General features: G+C 36.8%; 1 protein-coding gene across 2 annotated transcripts; it reads right to left on the bottom strand.

The window, feature by feature from the left end:
* Positions 1–10394: 10394 nt before the first annotated feature.
* Positions 10395–13694, bottom strand: LOC126197129 (TAR DNA-binding protein 43-like). Of its 2 annotated transcripts, none has more exons than XM_049934617.1 (2): positions 13562–13694; positions 10395–12530 (listed from the first exon to the last, which is right to left on the bottom strand). In XM_049934617.1, exon 2 carries the CDS (start codon positions 12518–12520, stop codon positions 11207–11209), a length of 1314 nt encoding a protein of 437 aa, XP_049790574.1. In that variant the 5' UTR covers positions 12521–12530; positions 13562–13694; the 3' UTR covers positions 10395–11206. The 2 variants fall into 2 exon arrangements, with proteins under 2 accessions (XP_049790574.1, XP_049790575.1); XM_049934618.1 differs by lacking the exon at positions 13562–13694 and adding an exon at positions 13193–13343.
* Between the last annotated feature and the right edge of the window lie 3459 nt (positions 13695–17153).

Raw genomic sequence — 17153 nt, 5'->3', positions numbered from 1 at the left:
TTCTATAAAAATAGGAGTATTTTGTCCCTGTTCACAAATTCTAAAACAACTGCCGCTACCCAGCAGCAAGAATGGATACAGAAGCCCTATTACCATTTGTTGTCACCACCTGAACTACTATGCTATAGTAACAGAATTATAGCCTTGTTTTCACTGTGTACATACTGTTGGTTTAAGCTCAGCTGTTCTAAATCTTGTAGTGGAGTGATCTGACAAGTTATGGTCGGTTGTGTGTCATGTCACAGTACGTTGTTTATATTCACCACATTGTGTTGTAGCATAATCAGTTTCAGCCTCAATCTCCCTACTTTTTCTTGAAGACACACATAATGCTGATATTAGTAATTTGAGTCATAAGATGAAAACAGCGATCTTGCCATTTTAAGACTTTGCGAAGGAGGAACGAAACACATCATTACTATATTTGAACTGAAAAACTACAATTTTATCCTGCCCAAGTTGACAAACATTACAATCATACACACTGTACAGTTGAATATTAACAGTAACACGCACACAGCAGCGTGAAGGACCATGTGCTACTTCAGTTATGGAGACTAGTGCCATCTACATTCAGCAACATCAGCAGACCTGTAAATCAGAAGGTGATGAACTACATCATGAAATAAAACTACATTCCCAAGTTGACTAAACAAGCATGACTTTTTAAGTACATACAAATAATGATAACTATACATCTGGTATTTAAAAGAGTGAGAAGGCTCCAATGAATTCCTGTAAATCTGTTGACCAAGTCTTTATGAGCTAATACAGGTTTTCAACATAAAAACATTAGTATTAATGACTGTATGGAAATCTGTAATTTCCAAGAGATTTTCTTGGCTTGAATGACTGATGGATGCCTCCATGTTTGCAGGGTGCCCAATTCCACATTGTGCACAATATTACAACAACCAAGTTATTGATAGATTGTGCCTAAAATGGAATATTTAACAAAAGCTGTTGCACAACAAATCATCACATAAAAGGTGTGGAGTATCCCATCCCCTTCTTCAATTTATGTTTCTGTGGTATCTCTAAATTGCTGCACATTAATACCATTAAGCTTTCTTTGACAGAGTCATTGCCTTTGTCAAAGATACTACTTCAGCCTCCATCAACCCCTTTGCTGCTACCGATGTGTTCTTTGCATTCTGTACTGAGAAGTTTTGTTATGGCTGTACTACTCGCCAAATGTCGGTGCCTCTGCTGAGCGATGGTGTTCCAGGCAACATTAAATACTTTTGACTCAAATTTCCAAAAAGTATTATGTAAAAATTGATTTTTGCATATCTTACTGACTGCTGACCTCACTCGCTTAAGACCTGAATTTTCTTTCATTGTACCTCATACTTCCTGCAAATTAATTAAAACACTGCGCGAAATTTTAAACATTTTGCTTAAGTAAAAAGGCACCGTGCAAACTTTGTGTATGGTTGATTTTAGCTCATACACTGAAGTGAATGAAGTGTAGATATGATACTGAGAGCACATTCACAAGTTTTATATTTGAATAACAGTTACACACGACAGTGCCATTTACACCACCCATCATGAATCGTGGTCATAAAAATCACTCTGTCTCACAAATAATGTAAGATATCGAAACGAGACTTTTTGCAAAAATGTCAGCATGCAATCAGGAACATGTGTTTTATGATAAACTCAAAATTTTCCATGTTCACCACAATATGGAAGTAACTCGTCCAGAGCAGTGAGGGGTTGACAACTCAGGACACATTCAGACGTCCACAGCACTGTAGGAAAATCCAAATGGGGCGTGTACTGAAGTTCACAATACCCTGGGAACGGTATAGCAGGATGTGTATACATGCCCACAGCAAAGAAACGGTTAGTGGGATAATAAACTTTCATGCTAAAAAATAAAAGTTAATAAAGCCAGAAACCAAAAATACAAACAGAACACATTTTACAACTGGCATGCAGGAAAGTTTTGTTAGTTATTACACTTGCATGTACCTGTCTTGGGACGGAGAACTTAATAATTTTCATGTTACGGTGATAATTCGCACCAATAATGTACATCACTCATGAAAGAAATCAGTAATGATGTTTAGTTTCATCATGCATTAACCACCCAAATCTCAACTGCTAAAGCCACTGCAGGATTGTGATGGAATTATAAGAAATTAAATTCAGTCCACATGGAACTGGTTTAGAACAACAAAGAAATAAAACAATATAACATGCACAAAATCAGTCTCCGGCTACATTACCGCAAGTTACACGAAAATCTTTAAATGTCACTTACATGATTCACTATACTTTAACTGGAAAATTATCGTGAGCAAACTTCCAAATATCTTCTATGAATAACATTTCAGACAGTGGATATGGCAGGAATGTTATTTGCATCCAGAGACAAAAATTTGAACATTTATTACAGCAGATTGATTAGCATTGTACTTTGGAGGTGCAGGTACAAAAGGTATTTAATGAAGGGTGACACTATAGGTTCTGCAGTTTCTCTTAAGGAGCAATTTTAACAGTACCATCAATTCAAAACTAGGCTTGCTCACAAATTGGGGCTTCATATCATCACCCAAAATGCACGCAACAACTTGAAATTGTACAATCCACTCTTGAGAAGGCATTTACCTCCACTGTGCCTAATGCATCCATTGCCTCAATAGTACCAACTAGTACACATAGAAAGAGTGCAAAATGGAAGTGTCACATTCCACCTGTCTGCTCTCACTTGGGACGTCATCAAGATGGCTGACACACCTATTGCCAGCATATACAGTATGACGACCATGCTGTCATATATCAAGTAACAGTGTTACAAACAACGTGTAGTATATCACTCCAGCAATAAAATGAAACTTACAGGACAACTGTAGGAAGTACGGAGTCTAGGGTGAGGATAAGCTACATACACAAAATCCTGGAGAATAAACCAAAAAAAGATGATTATGCACAACTGCAACTGAATATTTCATTTGTCCTATACAGCTCAAATGATCCTATACAGCTGAAATGAAGACAGAGATACCAGGCAACTCCCTGCCCCCTCCAGTCCCACACACCAAGACACAAAACCAAATTCGCAAATTTCACTTGACCTATAGATCTCAAATGAAGACAGCAATACCAAGAGCCAGTAACTAACAGAACTGTAGGTTAGGGACTACTAATTAATATAATCATTGATCATCACTATCAATGTTTTATTTTTTAATTGCCATTCAATGTGTTTTGGAGCTACAAACCCATTTTCCAGCACAATATGACTGTAATGGGTATTACATCTTCTTCAGTTTTTCAACTAGCAATAACAGAACTGATACATATGGTAGGATTAAAGAGTTAAACTATAGCTTACATGGGATTAATGAGAAAATGCTAAACTGGGTTTAGCATTATTCCCATTTGCATAACAGTAAATTCAATATGCCATCATATGACTATCAAACAGTTTACATGAGTCAAATGCTGCATATATAACCTGCCACAAACATGTTAAATGGTTTCAAAATGTTAAGTGCCAATGTGGAATTTTTTCACGGATGAAGATACGTGGTCACACACACATAATATGTTATAAGACTTTATTTCACATTTTCTCATTAATACCATCTGAAGTATAGTTTATTTCATTAAATCTTCCAACTCTGTCCTTTTGTTACTATCAGATGAAATATACAAGTAGATGAAACACCCATTACATCCATAGTGTCCTTGAAAACTGAGTTTTAGCTAAGAATCACATTTGACAGCACTCAGGGAAAAAATACTTTTGACTGATAATGGATTGTTATTAATTAATAATCACTAACCAAGAAGTTAGTCACTGACAGCACACAACTTAATGACAATTAATAATGTAGCAGAACTATTATCAAAACCTAATGCGATCCAAATAACAACAACACATTCCAGGGCACCTAAAACTGAAAAACTTAACTACTCCAACATACATTTCGATATCCACATACCAAAGAAAATCACAAATGCAAAGGAACGCACACTAAAAATAAACCAAAACAAACTTACTGGCCAAATTCTAGGCATGCACAACGAAGAAAAAAAACATTGAAACTCAGTGAAAACACTGTCACATATGTGAATAACCGGGTTGAAAAGCACTGAAAGAATCTGCTCAATTCCATAAATTTTGCACACTGCTGACACTTCACATATTCTGCCAAGAGACTGTAAAACGGGAGAAATTTAGTTGTAGATGCCTTGCACTATCGTCCATAGCTGCAAGCAACGAACAACTAGTAAACTGCATTGTAAAATCCATACACAGAACCCAAGCAGAACGTCGTTTATAGTAAAAAACACACACAAACACACACACACCATTAATTTTTTTGAAATTGTTAGTTTGTCAAGATGTTAATGGTGGATCTCTATCTCTCCCTCTCTCTCTGTATGTATGTGTGTGTGTGTTTACTATAAATGAGGTTCTGTTTGGGTTCTATGTATGGATTTTACAATGCAGTTTACTAGTTGTTCATTACTTGCTACTATGGACAGTAGTATGACATCTACAACTAAATTTCTCCAGTTTTAGGGTCTCTTGGCAGAATGTGGAGTGTCAGCAGTGCGCAAAATCTATGAAACTGAGCAGATTCATTCTGTGCTTCTCAAACCGGGGATTCCAGTACACGACAGTGGCAAAACAAACCCGTAGCGAATAACTAATGACATGAGAACACCACACTGTCAACGTAGCACACTTCCAAAGCATCGAATACCATACAACACTACGTTCATTGCCATATTCACAAACAATTCAGAAACAAAAAACATCCCACACTAAAATGTGCCACAAGTTTCTCCAACACACCAACTGTAAGTACAATCTATTTCAAGCACGTCACACCCAAATGACATCACACAACACAGTTATGTTGCAGGTCAAACCAGATGGGTGGAATCTGACACTTCCATTGACCCCTTCATTGATGTTATAGGTACCTTGCACTGATGTGTATGTGCTTTCAGTGTACAGTTTCAAAGACTTTTAGGCCAAATAATAGCCCAACTGCAGTAGCCTTCCAAGTCCACTAACAATCAATCACTGACATGTGATTGATATATTTGTCACCTTTGGATGTTATCACATATTGACACAGTAGCTGATCATTCACTTTGTGACTTCAGTACAAAGCCCTGTGTATCTTCACATTTACCACTGCAAGAACACGATACCCAGTACGGAAAACTCCTTGTACAGAAAATTTTTGTTTGGGATATTATCATTCAGAGTTCACTGCTGAGCTTAGACTTGCAAACTCACCAAGTATTCCAATCATTTCATGTCATGTTCTACTTGAATTCCTGGTACGGTTCATACCATCTGCTCTCTTCCTTTGTGAAATTTCAAGTTACATATTGGCCCATTTCAAGAGAAAAAGCTATATAAATTAAATTATACCAGTACAGTTTAGACAAGCAAGGTGTGTGCTTGATGGTGAGCATAATATTGGTATGTTGTGCCTGAGATGGGAAGCTATTACTCTACTCTAGAAAATGAAGAACTTACATTCTGATTTAAGCTTTTCATGATTTCCCTAAATCACTTCATGCAAATTCCAGGCTGGGTTCTTTGACAGGGCACAGCCAACTCCCTTCCCCATTCTTCCATAATCCGATAGGCTCACTGTTTGGTACCCTCTCCCAAATCAACCAACCAACTTAATCCTTAGTACAAACATTTCCAGTCAATAACATGCTAGAGAGAGAGATAGAGAGAGAGAGAACAAAAAGGTGGCATATACAGTATTTATTAAGTGTACCAATGTCTTCCCCAACACACACACACACACACACACACACACACACACACACACACACACACACACACACACACACACACACACACACACTTTACTTAGTCAAGCTGTAACAGTCTTGATTCTCTTTCCATCTTTAAAGATGGGACTCACGTGTAGCTTGCAAGTGCATACAAAGAGCTGTACGTCTATAAATAAACAATTCTAATTTAGCTTGAGAGTAAGGAGAAGGCACTATGCTTTGGAATTTCACACACTTAAAAAACAGGATACAAGTACCAACTACATAATAAACACTCCTCTAGGACAACTGAATAAAATGTAAAAAGTAACAGTACACACCAGACAGAGCACACAGACACCTTCAACACAACCATGCATTTTTATGAAGTATATGTATACGGTTTTTCACAATCATGCAACACATTCAAAATCATTTACCTCACTCCCTCTAGTACTTCGTTCTCTCAGCAACACAGATTTCTTCTTGTTTCAGAACAGGCAATCCAACGAATACTTTCTCACTCCACACACACCATCTCTTCAAGCATAAAACGTATGCTTTACTGCTACTTCCAGGCATTCCTGAGATGGAACTGACTCAAATCTCAAGATGTTCTTCTGACAGCAGGCACTCAACCAAGCAGATAATTAATTCTTACGAACTGCCTTTCTGAAATTCTATAACTAGATGAATTTTACTTCCTCTTTATCAAATTGAGGTATTCCACAAATCAATACTACGAAAACAATAATGTTTCAAAAGTTAACAGCTGATCCACTTAAGTCTCCTATAGTAATTTATGTGTAGCTTATTTTGTGTCTCTTGATAAATTTGTTCACTTCATGTGGGTAATAATGTAATCTTCATCACAATGTATGCCTGATACAGTTTTAATCTTATTTCCGAGTCTATTAGCAACTAAAACAGCGAATGGTACCTCAAGCCCTCAGTCTCACAATATCGATGGCGGGTAATTTTCCAACATAAACTGCAGATGAACGTATGTCATCAATCCTTCACGTATAATGTTCAGAATCAGATTCAATGTATACAAACTATATTAGGAATGAGAAGTATGTAAGTTGCTTAAGCTGTGGGTGTACTGGCCATTGTGGAACAAGCAAATCTTGAAAACATAAAGCTCAATTCCTAATTATTTTCAGCAAGCAGCTCTTGTGTTTAACCCTTCCTGTATAAAACCGAGGAGAAATTTTATCTGATAATTAAAATGGTTAGAGGGAATGTAACTATAAGACCAAAAACTGAATTTACAAGTGTTTTCTAGCCAACATTTAATGTACATCCAGCTTTTGTGTTTAATCCTCCAACCGCAGGGGACGTGAAAATCTTGTTCAATGTAATGTACACAGAGAAACTTGATTCACAACTTTTCAGATAGTGGCATGTCTTGAAGCAATGTTCCATACACAAGCTTGCAAAACTGGTTACGAAATTCCTAGTGTGAGAAGATATATGTGTAACTGTGTGGATGAGACTTGAGAATGTGTAATGCAAGACTCCTGATATTCCAGAGCAACAGAAAATACCAGACGAGAAAATAATAGCTTAAAACATACAAACACGCAGATATTTTATTCAGCATGCCTCACAGCATTGTGCAGAAAGAGCTTTAGGCACACTTGCTTCGACCACGGCTGGAGGATTAAATTTTCTAGAATGAATGTAGTCTTCCATGATAATTGTTAAATGAGCAGAAATGTTTCACGTTACATGCAAAGCTACACTGGTTACGTTTCTCCCTTTACACTATGTTGTATGTAAAAATTTGAGCAATTTTTAGTTTTTCCTTACTTTATGCCCGTTACTTTGAGGCTGCCACACTATATTAACCTATGCTGACAAAATTACATCACTGCAAATAATCATGACAGAAACTTAACAAGCAGTAGCATACAGTTTGCAAAAAGCAGTCAACACGTAAGGGACAGACACCGAGCAGGGAAACATTGTATACTGTATGGAAAATGTATAAAACTTTAATTACTTTTGGGGATGTCAATTCACTGACACAATAAGTAATGTAATCACCTTACTTTCGCTTAGTCGTTAGTGTTGCTGAATAAACATATATGAAAATTTATATGTGGTAGTTTTCATTCTCACAATGTCATCTCTGCTAGATTATATTGGAAGAGAAACTTTCGTTGTTCTGCTGTTAAGGCATGTGCTCACTAGCAAGTAAGCTTCCAGAAGTTGTTTCTGTCAGTTGTCTGGCGTAGGAACACTCCCAACAAGTCGACTTTCACTAGTTTCAACTTGAAGAAGTAGCTTACACAAATTGTGTCTTGCTGCAAATATTTCCTGAACCTGCCAGTTGGGAAGTTCTTCTCAGGTTTGCAGAAGTTGTGTGTTTAACACCAGTATTAAAATGTCAAGTGTTGAAAAGGAGAATAGCATAGCAGCAGATGAGCAAAACTACGTGTACCTTTGGTAGACCTAAACATATGCAACTGACCACCACAGCCACGGACATGCAAAAATATTTACTTTTCACTTTGTTTCACCAGAAGGGGAATTTGAATGGCAGTACATTAAGTCTTCATATTTTAGCATTAATGTAAATGTGTTATGTAAAATAACAAATTGCTTGCAAAAATCTGTGACTAATGAAAACGCAATCCGTTGGTAGTATAGCTTGACACATTTTTGTATGCCACTTTTGAATGTCTGATTGTACTATAGACAAGCCACGTTGGAGACTAGATTTTAATGCAGTCAATTATGTTTCTCAATAACAAACATGTACAGCTTTTTATTCATTTCATCACTTTTGTTTTTCGTAAAGACTCTTCTTCAACAATAACAGTAATAATACTGCAACAATGACGGAGGCTGCTCTATTTTTAAGCATGACTGTGTAAACTTCCTCGTACTTATCTCATGATAGAATTCTAGTGGAAACACTTCTGGAAGTACTTGCAGCAAGTACCTGAAATTAACTTGCAGAAGTAAAGTTGTGCAGGTTTTTGCTCCAATGTAAACACTCCAGCAAAAGCTTTCAAAAATTACTTGTCTAGTGGACACACACATTTAGGCACTGCATGAAAATAAAATAGATTTGTAAATATTAATTCTAGAGATGTTCCGAGAGGAACTTCTTACTGGTGGATGTAATTGCAAATTCATTTCCGAAGTAATATTTGCTCTCTGCAACTTCATCTAACTGTGAAAGTATGCTAAACATTTCAACAAAGAAGCACTTAGTCATGCTGCACTATACAGGCAGATACATACGGGATGACATTAAATGCAACACTGAGCTACACTGATGCAGCTTTCAGTCTAATTTTGTCTACGGAACTTCAGCAGATGTACTAGAGGTAACTGTATGTCCATTATGCATGTGACATTAAACTGAAGGAACAGGTGAACACTGTCCCACCGGGGAGAACGAATTTCTGCACAAAATTGCTACTCAGAAAACAGAATTACAACAGAGGAACAATACATTAGAATCAACAGGCCACATCACTTGTAACAAATATAATGAACATAATATGGACACTAATTTCTGATTTAGATGAATGCTGATGCACTAACCAAACTTCACTAACATTTCTTCTCTAAACATTGAACACAAATTACATTACTGACTATCCATTATTTAACAATCAGTTCAAGTAACTGCTGCAAGCTTTAATTTGATAAGTACATGCAAGTGATACATCCCTGTACGTTCTCTACCAAACGCAAAGAAACCTTGACAAACCCAACTTTACTTTAGAAATACACCATGTAATAGTGCAGTAGTTATGCACCCTGCAAGGTGAGTTAGCACACTCCCATGATGGTGGTGATGACGTGAAATAAATGCAATGAACTTTTGGAATTTACAGCAACAGCAGAGTGTGTGCCATATCAGAACAGTTCTCCCCCTATTAAAGAAATCAAGCCACCAAACTGTAAACCCATGTGACTGTTTTCCTGATTGAACAACCTTGGAGGCATGGACTTGACAGAACACTATGAAAACTCACAAAAATGTTGACAGTTGGACGCTTCCGCAAGTCCTAAAATTTTATGTTAACTGGTTAAAACAAAAATCAAGCCAGAATAGTCACTGTGAGTATTTCCAGACAAAACAATTAGAATAAGACGTGAAATAATTATTTCATGCAGTACACAAGAAATAAAAAATTCCACATTACCAATGCCGCACAATATGTCCAACACACACACACACACACACACACACACACACACACACACAGAAAGAGAGAGAGAGAGAGAGAGAGAGAGAGAGAGAGAGACCAACTTTAAGAGTATTTTTAAATACAATAGAAGGTACGTAAATGAGAAGACTTTAGTCGTAAATTAGACATCCACCACTTAAGAATTCTTCATACACCTGTGAAGTGAAATCTCTGGAGAAATGGCTAGGAACTTTCTCACTGCCTACAAACCAGTTTACCTAAAAGACTAATCTTTACTAACCACCATTATTTATGCAAATGATCAAACTGTAATATAAGTATAAGGTGTTAAATCACTTGTTCCACCCGGTAACTAGCCCCCACTGCTCATGTGAAAAAATACAGCAAAAAGTCAGACTTCGAACTTTATTCAGAAATTATTAAATAAAATATAATTCAAACCCACTATTTATGTTTTAAAGCATTTATTTCAATCATTATTACACATTCATAATTTCAAACACTCAGCACACAAACATTTTTCAGTTAACATTCGCTAAATCAAGCTTCACAAACACGACAATCCAAATCCAATACACTCACTTCACACTGGTAGTGTGATAACTTAATGACTACAATCTCAGCCACAATCTCTTGACCTTAAATACATACTGCATGACATTAAGAACTGGAGACATTCATGGATTCTGCCTACCATTTGTAACTATATACAAAAAAGCATTTGTCAAGTAGTTTTCACACGGACACTTCTTCAGTTACAACCAAAAAACCATTTCCAATCACAGTACATACATACAACAAGTTTCTTTGGAGCAATATTTTAAATTCAAAACACACACTTTTCGTGAATCTGTGAACATTCATGTGAAATACAAATGAATTATGTTTTTTTTTCCATTATATAATTAAACATTACAAAAGGAAATGCTCAATACCGTGTGCTTTAAGGTTTAGTAGCAAGGAAAAACCCTTTCATCAAAATTACACACTTTCAGCATGAGGTGATAAACTAAAGTCATTAAGCTGAGACTTGTTACAAAAGTAATAAAAATTAAAACCACACACACACACAATTCTGTACATATGCTTTATGAACATAAAATGATCTTCCACATCATTTAACAAACTCAGCACACGGTCCATTTCTTGCAAAATATGACTTTTTTCAGCATTCAACAGCTATATCTCACTCTATGAGGAGCATACCATCCATCAAATATGACTAAATAGGATGGACTACTGGAAAAATAATTGCCCCATCAGTTATATTTCAGCATTGAATCATGTTTGTTTTTCTGTGACCACATTCCCTGCTGGCCATTGGTGCTGCCCCCGGCTGGTCCTTGGCTGTTCATCCACCCACCACCGTAATTAGTTGGTTGCTGATTTGTTCCGGTTGAAGCAGTGTCACTAGGATTCCCTTGCTGAGCAGCCTGTCCACCTTGCTGACCTGACCCCATCAGTCCCCAACCAGCCTGATTTAGAGCAGCTGCCACGAGCATGGGGTTTACCGCTGTCAACAATACATTTTGCATGTCTGAAGTGTTACCTTGTGCTCCCATATTTGCACCACTACCACCTCCCTGCCCAGACATACCCATACCCATCTGACCCATATTTACATTTGGGGTCAATGTAGTGTTGTTTGACCGAGGTGATGCAGAGCCCATTCTCATGTCTTCCCAATCTCTACCTCTCGCACCACCAACCATTGCCATTCCACCTTGCCTATTGGGACCACCTTGATACCCGCCTGCATTGCGGGCGTAATTATCGGCGTTTTTTGGCAATGCCATGCCCGTACGAACTGATACACCCTTAATAAGATGGTCCTCTCCACACAAACTGTTAGCTACCTCTGGATCTAAAAAAGTCACAAATGCAAATGCCCTGAATGGTTTTGGAATGAAAACATCAGTTACTTCACCAAAGTCAGAAAAGTAATCCTTTAGATCTTGAGCTGTCATATCTTGAGTTACTCTGCCAACAAATACTTTAGATGGCATTTGCTGAATGTGTCCATCTTTGGAATTAGGTATTTTAACATCACACCAACGTTCTCCAATTAAATGTCTTTGCGAGATGACTCTCATCTGTGATTCTATGTCCTTAAACCTAATGAAACCAAATCCCTTTGACTGTCCTGTTTTGGGATCGACCTTAACTTGTGACATAAGCAATTCACCAAATGCCTCAAAATATTCACGTAACTGCTGATCATTAATTTTCCACGGTAAACCAAGAACAATTAGATCAGTGCACTTCAGTTTGCTTTCCATTCTTTTTGTCTTAGACATTGAATTAATGGTATTATCATCTGATTTCCTTTTGTTCTCTTTGGGGAATACACAACAATATAAATTACCTTTCCAACCATCCTCTGGTGGATGCAATTTTCCATCAGCGAGACGAATCCCTCTCATACCCTGCGATTCCTTACAACGATACTTCAGACCACATGCTCCTGGAAACTGTGCTACCAATGTTGATAGTAGCAGTGTGCCATCTTCCTCAGTAGGAAGCTCCACAGGCTCCTCACATTCTTCTTCTGCAACCTGCACGTACTCTGTCATGTTTTTGTTCCTAAAAGAAATGGAGAAAGGTTGTCTCAATTAAATTGCCAACAAAGGTTTAGAGTGATCAACATTAGCTACACGAAAATGGAATATCTCAGAAGGTACAACTTAAACCAAATTATCAAGAAATTCATTCCTCATCAGATACAATGCAACAAACTACAATTTAAATGTCCCAAGACACACTGATACTAAATCATACTACAGAACTGCAAAACATAGGCACAGTATGTCATTAATCAAACATTTCAATCTAACAATTAATACTGAAGAGCTGTCAATACATTAAACAACCCCCAGAAAAATTAATTCCTTTGCCCAAAAAAATAGGCCTGATGCTTCACTAAGCCAAGCATATAGCAATTCTGCACGGAGCTTAACCCCTATTCCATCATAAAATAATAGCTGATACGGTAAAATCATGCGACACAGTAAACACGACCGATCTGGCAGAAAGTCAACAGAATGTTTCAAGAGAATTTGAGAAATAAAGTAGAAATAAAATACGGAGTTCTGAACAATGCTCTGTACGCAAACAAGCAGCGACGGACGTCGTGCCCACAACAACACAATTAAAATTTTATGTAACTTCGTACTGACTGCGGGTGGAATGCGAAAGAATCAACTACGAACGCTTGGACAATTTCGTATATTCGCAAACAGGCTTACCTTACAAGACAGAACACGTAAATAACACGGTGCACTCGGTGGTTATTAACAACGATTAGTTACGGCACGATTAGTAACATCTGTTCGCAACAGTCCAGGACCCAGACAAATACTTTACACGTATTACGACGCAGTACCAGCAAGCAAGAAAATGGATGCTGTACTGCGCGTGCGCAGAGCTGCGGCTTGAATATCAATAACAACTTCTCCTTCACCAGTAACCTATCTTACGACAAAGTTTTACCTCGCAAAGCGCGTTGTTACGGCTTTTGTAATAATGGCGGCTGCATAAACATCTATTTTTCACGAAAGTGCGCCAATAAAAATATCTCTAATCGTAACTTAAGTTTGCGTCCGAAGAAAGCTTACCGTCTACTACAACTGTTTACTAAATACGAACCACTGCACTAATATTTTCCACTCAACACAAACTATTAGTTATACAAGTACCGACACATAAACCATTTACCACCACATTCACATCACACACAACGCCGTACAAAGATCAATCTCAAAAGACATCAACGACCAAAGATGATACTCAATTTACTTTATAGCAGAGATCACTGGTATGGAACCAAGGCATTTCGAATATTTTTTTATTTTATTCGCTTCTAGCACAAAAACTTTTTAGACATCACATTTTAGTTCTTTTGATACACAAACATATAGCAAGATAACAGTTGTCTTTCTTCATTCATGTACGTCTTCATTCATGTACGAGACATTTGCACCTATACTGCAAAGACACAATTGACAGTTAACCATTTAATTGTTTATTCATTTCTGTAGTAAAATTCAGTGATCAAAATTATTTCAAATTTTTATGTCTTCGTTCGCTATAAATCTGGATATGGCGTGGTAGATCCTCCTGGTTCAGTCTCCAATAACTGGGCTCGTGCAAAGCGGCTGGCAGTGACGCAAGTTTAAAAACTGTTTTAAAAAGTTGACTGTGGCTTTCTCACAGCGTGTACACCGAAATAAAATGTGGTTTATATCACCTATTGTTTGTTCTTCACACTGATAGTAGGTTGCCTTAGATACACCGATTCTGTGTGAATGGGTGGGGAACAGAGCCATGATTTAGACACATTCTCACAATGCATATTATAATTTTCCTTGAATGTTTGTACGTCACAAACCATGGTTGTGTTGATATGAATTTTTGTATATTAGCATAGCTTTTACCTCTTGTTTGTTGACTTTCATTTCATTCTTCCCACTATGAGAGATGCACTTGCTCTTTTACTGTTAGGATTTTTCTGTGCATTGGAGTTTAATGTCTATAGGTCTTCGCTGGTAATTGTTTCTCTTACTTGTTGATCGGATTTATCATTGTATAGAATGCCAAAATGTGACTTCATCCATACAAATTCTATAATCTGGCCTGTTTCCTTACCTTGTTGATAATCATTTAATTGTGGACAGTGGATTTAATAGATCTGTTGATCCAGTCCTTGTACTTATTGCTTTCAGAAGTTAGAATATTCTAATCTAGTTGTTTAAAACCATTTTAGCAACAAATCATGGAAAGTCCCTTGACAACAAGAAGCTTAGGGTACCCTCCTCGGTATAAAACGATTGCATATTAAATTACTTGAAAGGAAATACAGCAATTAACCACTTTTTATTTTTTGTCTTTATGCATTCCAGGTTTTGGCAGAGCTTCACATGCCATAACTCAGATATGTATATAATTATCTAGCCTGTAACTCTCTGTTTCCGAACTGTGTATCTATCATACATGCTTTTATAATCCAAGTTATATTGTTCCCATATAGCATTCATCATATGACCAACTGTTGGGTCAATTCCAGTGTTCAATTCCACCCGTCAGCTTTGACCAAGAGCTCCTACGTAAAAGGTTCAATCGTCTGCCATGTTTTCCCCAACTCTGAGGATTTGGTAATGTTCACCTTGTGTGGGATTAACCTACACCCACAATGTTTACATTATTTCTTATAAAATATTTAATATTGCTTGTATAAAGCGTACCAAACAGTAATTCATGTATACAGAGATATTTAGAATGCCTTTTTCTTATGGAAGAAAAACTGAAATGTAATACTGCATGGCTACAGAAACGTAGGCTCATGTCAATGTGAGGGCTCTAGAAATATACCATACATGATCTCAAACCTAGAAGTATGTACATTCCCCAAAACTAACGTTGTTTGTTATTTTTTGTTTATTTTTTGTTTATCAGACTAAATTAGTTCTTGCCCAGCAGCGAGGTCTGAGGAACCATCCCTCCAAACACCAAATATAAATTTATTGTATCTGGAATTCATGCTGTTATTAAATGTCTTTAACACAAAAATAAGACAGAAAATTTGTTACTATTTGAGTTGTGGTCAAAACTGCATTCTTTGAAAGTTACGTTACCTTTGCAGGTTTGCTCACAATGACTAATTACTAATTACTATAAAAAAATCATAATTATCACTCAGCCTACCATACCTGTACAACGATATGGCGTCAAGTATTATTCAGTTTGTGCATGTATGTTTATGATAACGATGTATAAATACACCACAATAAATATTCCTCTTCACTTTGCCAATTGCTAAAATACCTCAGGAATCAAAAAATTCTGGGACAAACTGCTTCAGCAGTCGTTGTACAATAGATTTCATGTTTATAGCTACTTTTATTAACATATACTTACAACTGAGCGCCAGGTCCTGGTTCCCAGTAATCTCTGTCAATTTATTGCCGATCTTTGTCTTCGTTTCAGACTACTTTGAAATCTGAACATACGAAAACCATTTTTGTCATGGTTAGTGCAGCTTACAGCTGAGTGGCTACCCAAGTTTAAGACTAATTCTTCAATATATTTAATTACAAATCTCAACTTGCATCCTAAATCACTATGAATATGCTATACTTTAAGGAAAATGTGACAGACGATACAGCTCAGATTATAGGAGTTTTACTTTGTCCAGTGATGTTCGTGTGATGACATGAGTTTATGATGCATATGATGTAAGTGGCCTATTATTAAATTTTATCTGTGATTGACCTAGTAACTGAGGTAGACTATGTTGTTTATTACAAATGCGTTGCGATCTCTAAGGGTGTGTTACACAGGATCCTGAGCAAACAGCTTAAATTGCTGCAAGTCAATCAAATCAAATCATTTTATTTGCCTGAAGATAACACTGGTGTTATGTAAGACATCGTCTGGTGCAAACTGTTTCTTTACCGAATATAATGTTGTAACATAATATAGTGTTACATATTTGATTTACATAAATGTTTCTGTACACTTGTGTATTACAGGGATTATATTGTACAGCATCTAGTTCGGATTATAAATAAATTATTATATCATTTACACTACTACAAATGAATTCCTCGACATTGTAGAAGGTCATTCTTTTTAACCATGATTCCATTACATTTTAAATTTGATGTGTGGTAGGTCCCTAACACTTTGTGGTACATTGCTCAGGAACACCATGCTAATGTGTGGAAAATTATTTTTAGTCTTGGATGGTCTAGTCCAGGGGACATTTATTAGGTTTTTGCTACTGGTTTCAGAAGTATGGACATTAACCCTAGTTTTGTATATATGTGCATTCTCTTTGTCCCAGACAAGAACCTGAGTATGTTCGAGCTGGGAACTATAAGTATTCTGCATTCAGTGAAATATTTTTTTGCAGGAAGCTATGTTTCGTAGACCGAAAATGGATCTTATTACTTTCTCCTGCCAGAAGAAAGCATTCTTAACTACAACAGTTTCCCCAGACTATTAGCCCATAGTTCAAGGGTGTATGGCAAAATATGTAATAGGCTATCTGTAGTAGGTCTTGATTCATGCAGGTCTTCTAATTTATTATTATCTACACTGCTCCAAATAATTCATTGCAATCTTTTTCTGTCTGGTTATTCCAAAATAACTTCTTGTCTAGATGGATTTCATTGTCATTCCCTTGAGATTGTGCAGATCAGTATCAAG

The sequence above is a fragment of the Schistocerca nitens genome, chromosome 1, assembly GCF_023898315.1.
Source record: "Schistocerca nitens isolate TAMUIC-IGC-003100 chromosome 1, iqSchNite1.1, whole genome shotgun sequence".
Lineage (NCBI taxonomy): Eukaryota > Metazoa > Arthropoda > Insecta > Orthoptera > Acrididae > Schistocerca > Schistocerca nitens.
The sequence above is the reverse complement of the archived record's forward strand: the minus strand, read 5'-3'. Positions and strand labels throughout refer to the sequence as shown.

Bases quoted from the DNA above. Each gene is read 5' to 3' on its own strand.
- LOC126197129 (XM_049934617.1), bottom strand. From the start codon at position 12,520: ATGACAGAGTACGTGCAGGTTGCAGAAGAAGAATGTGAGGAGCCTGTG.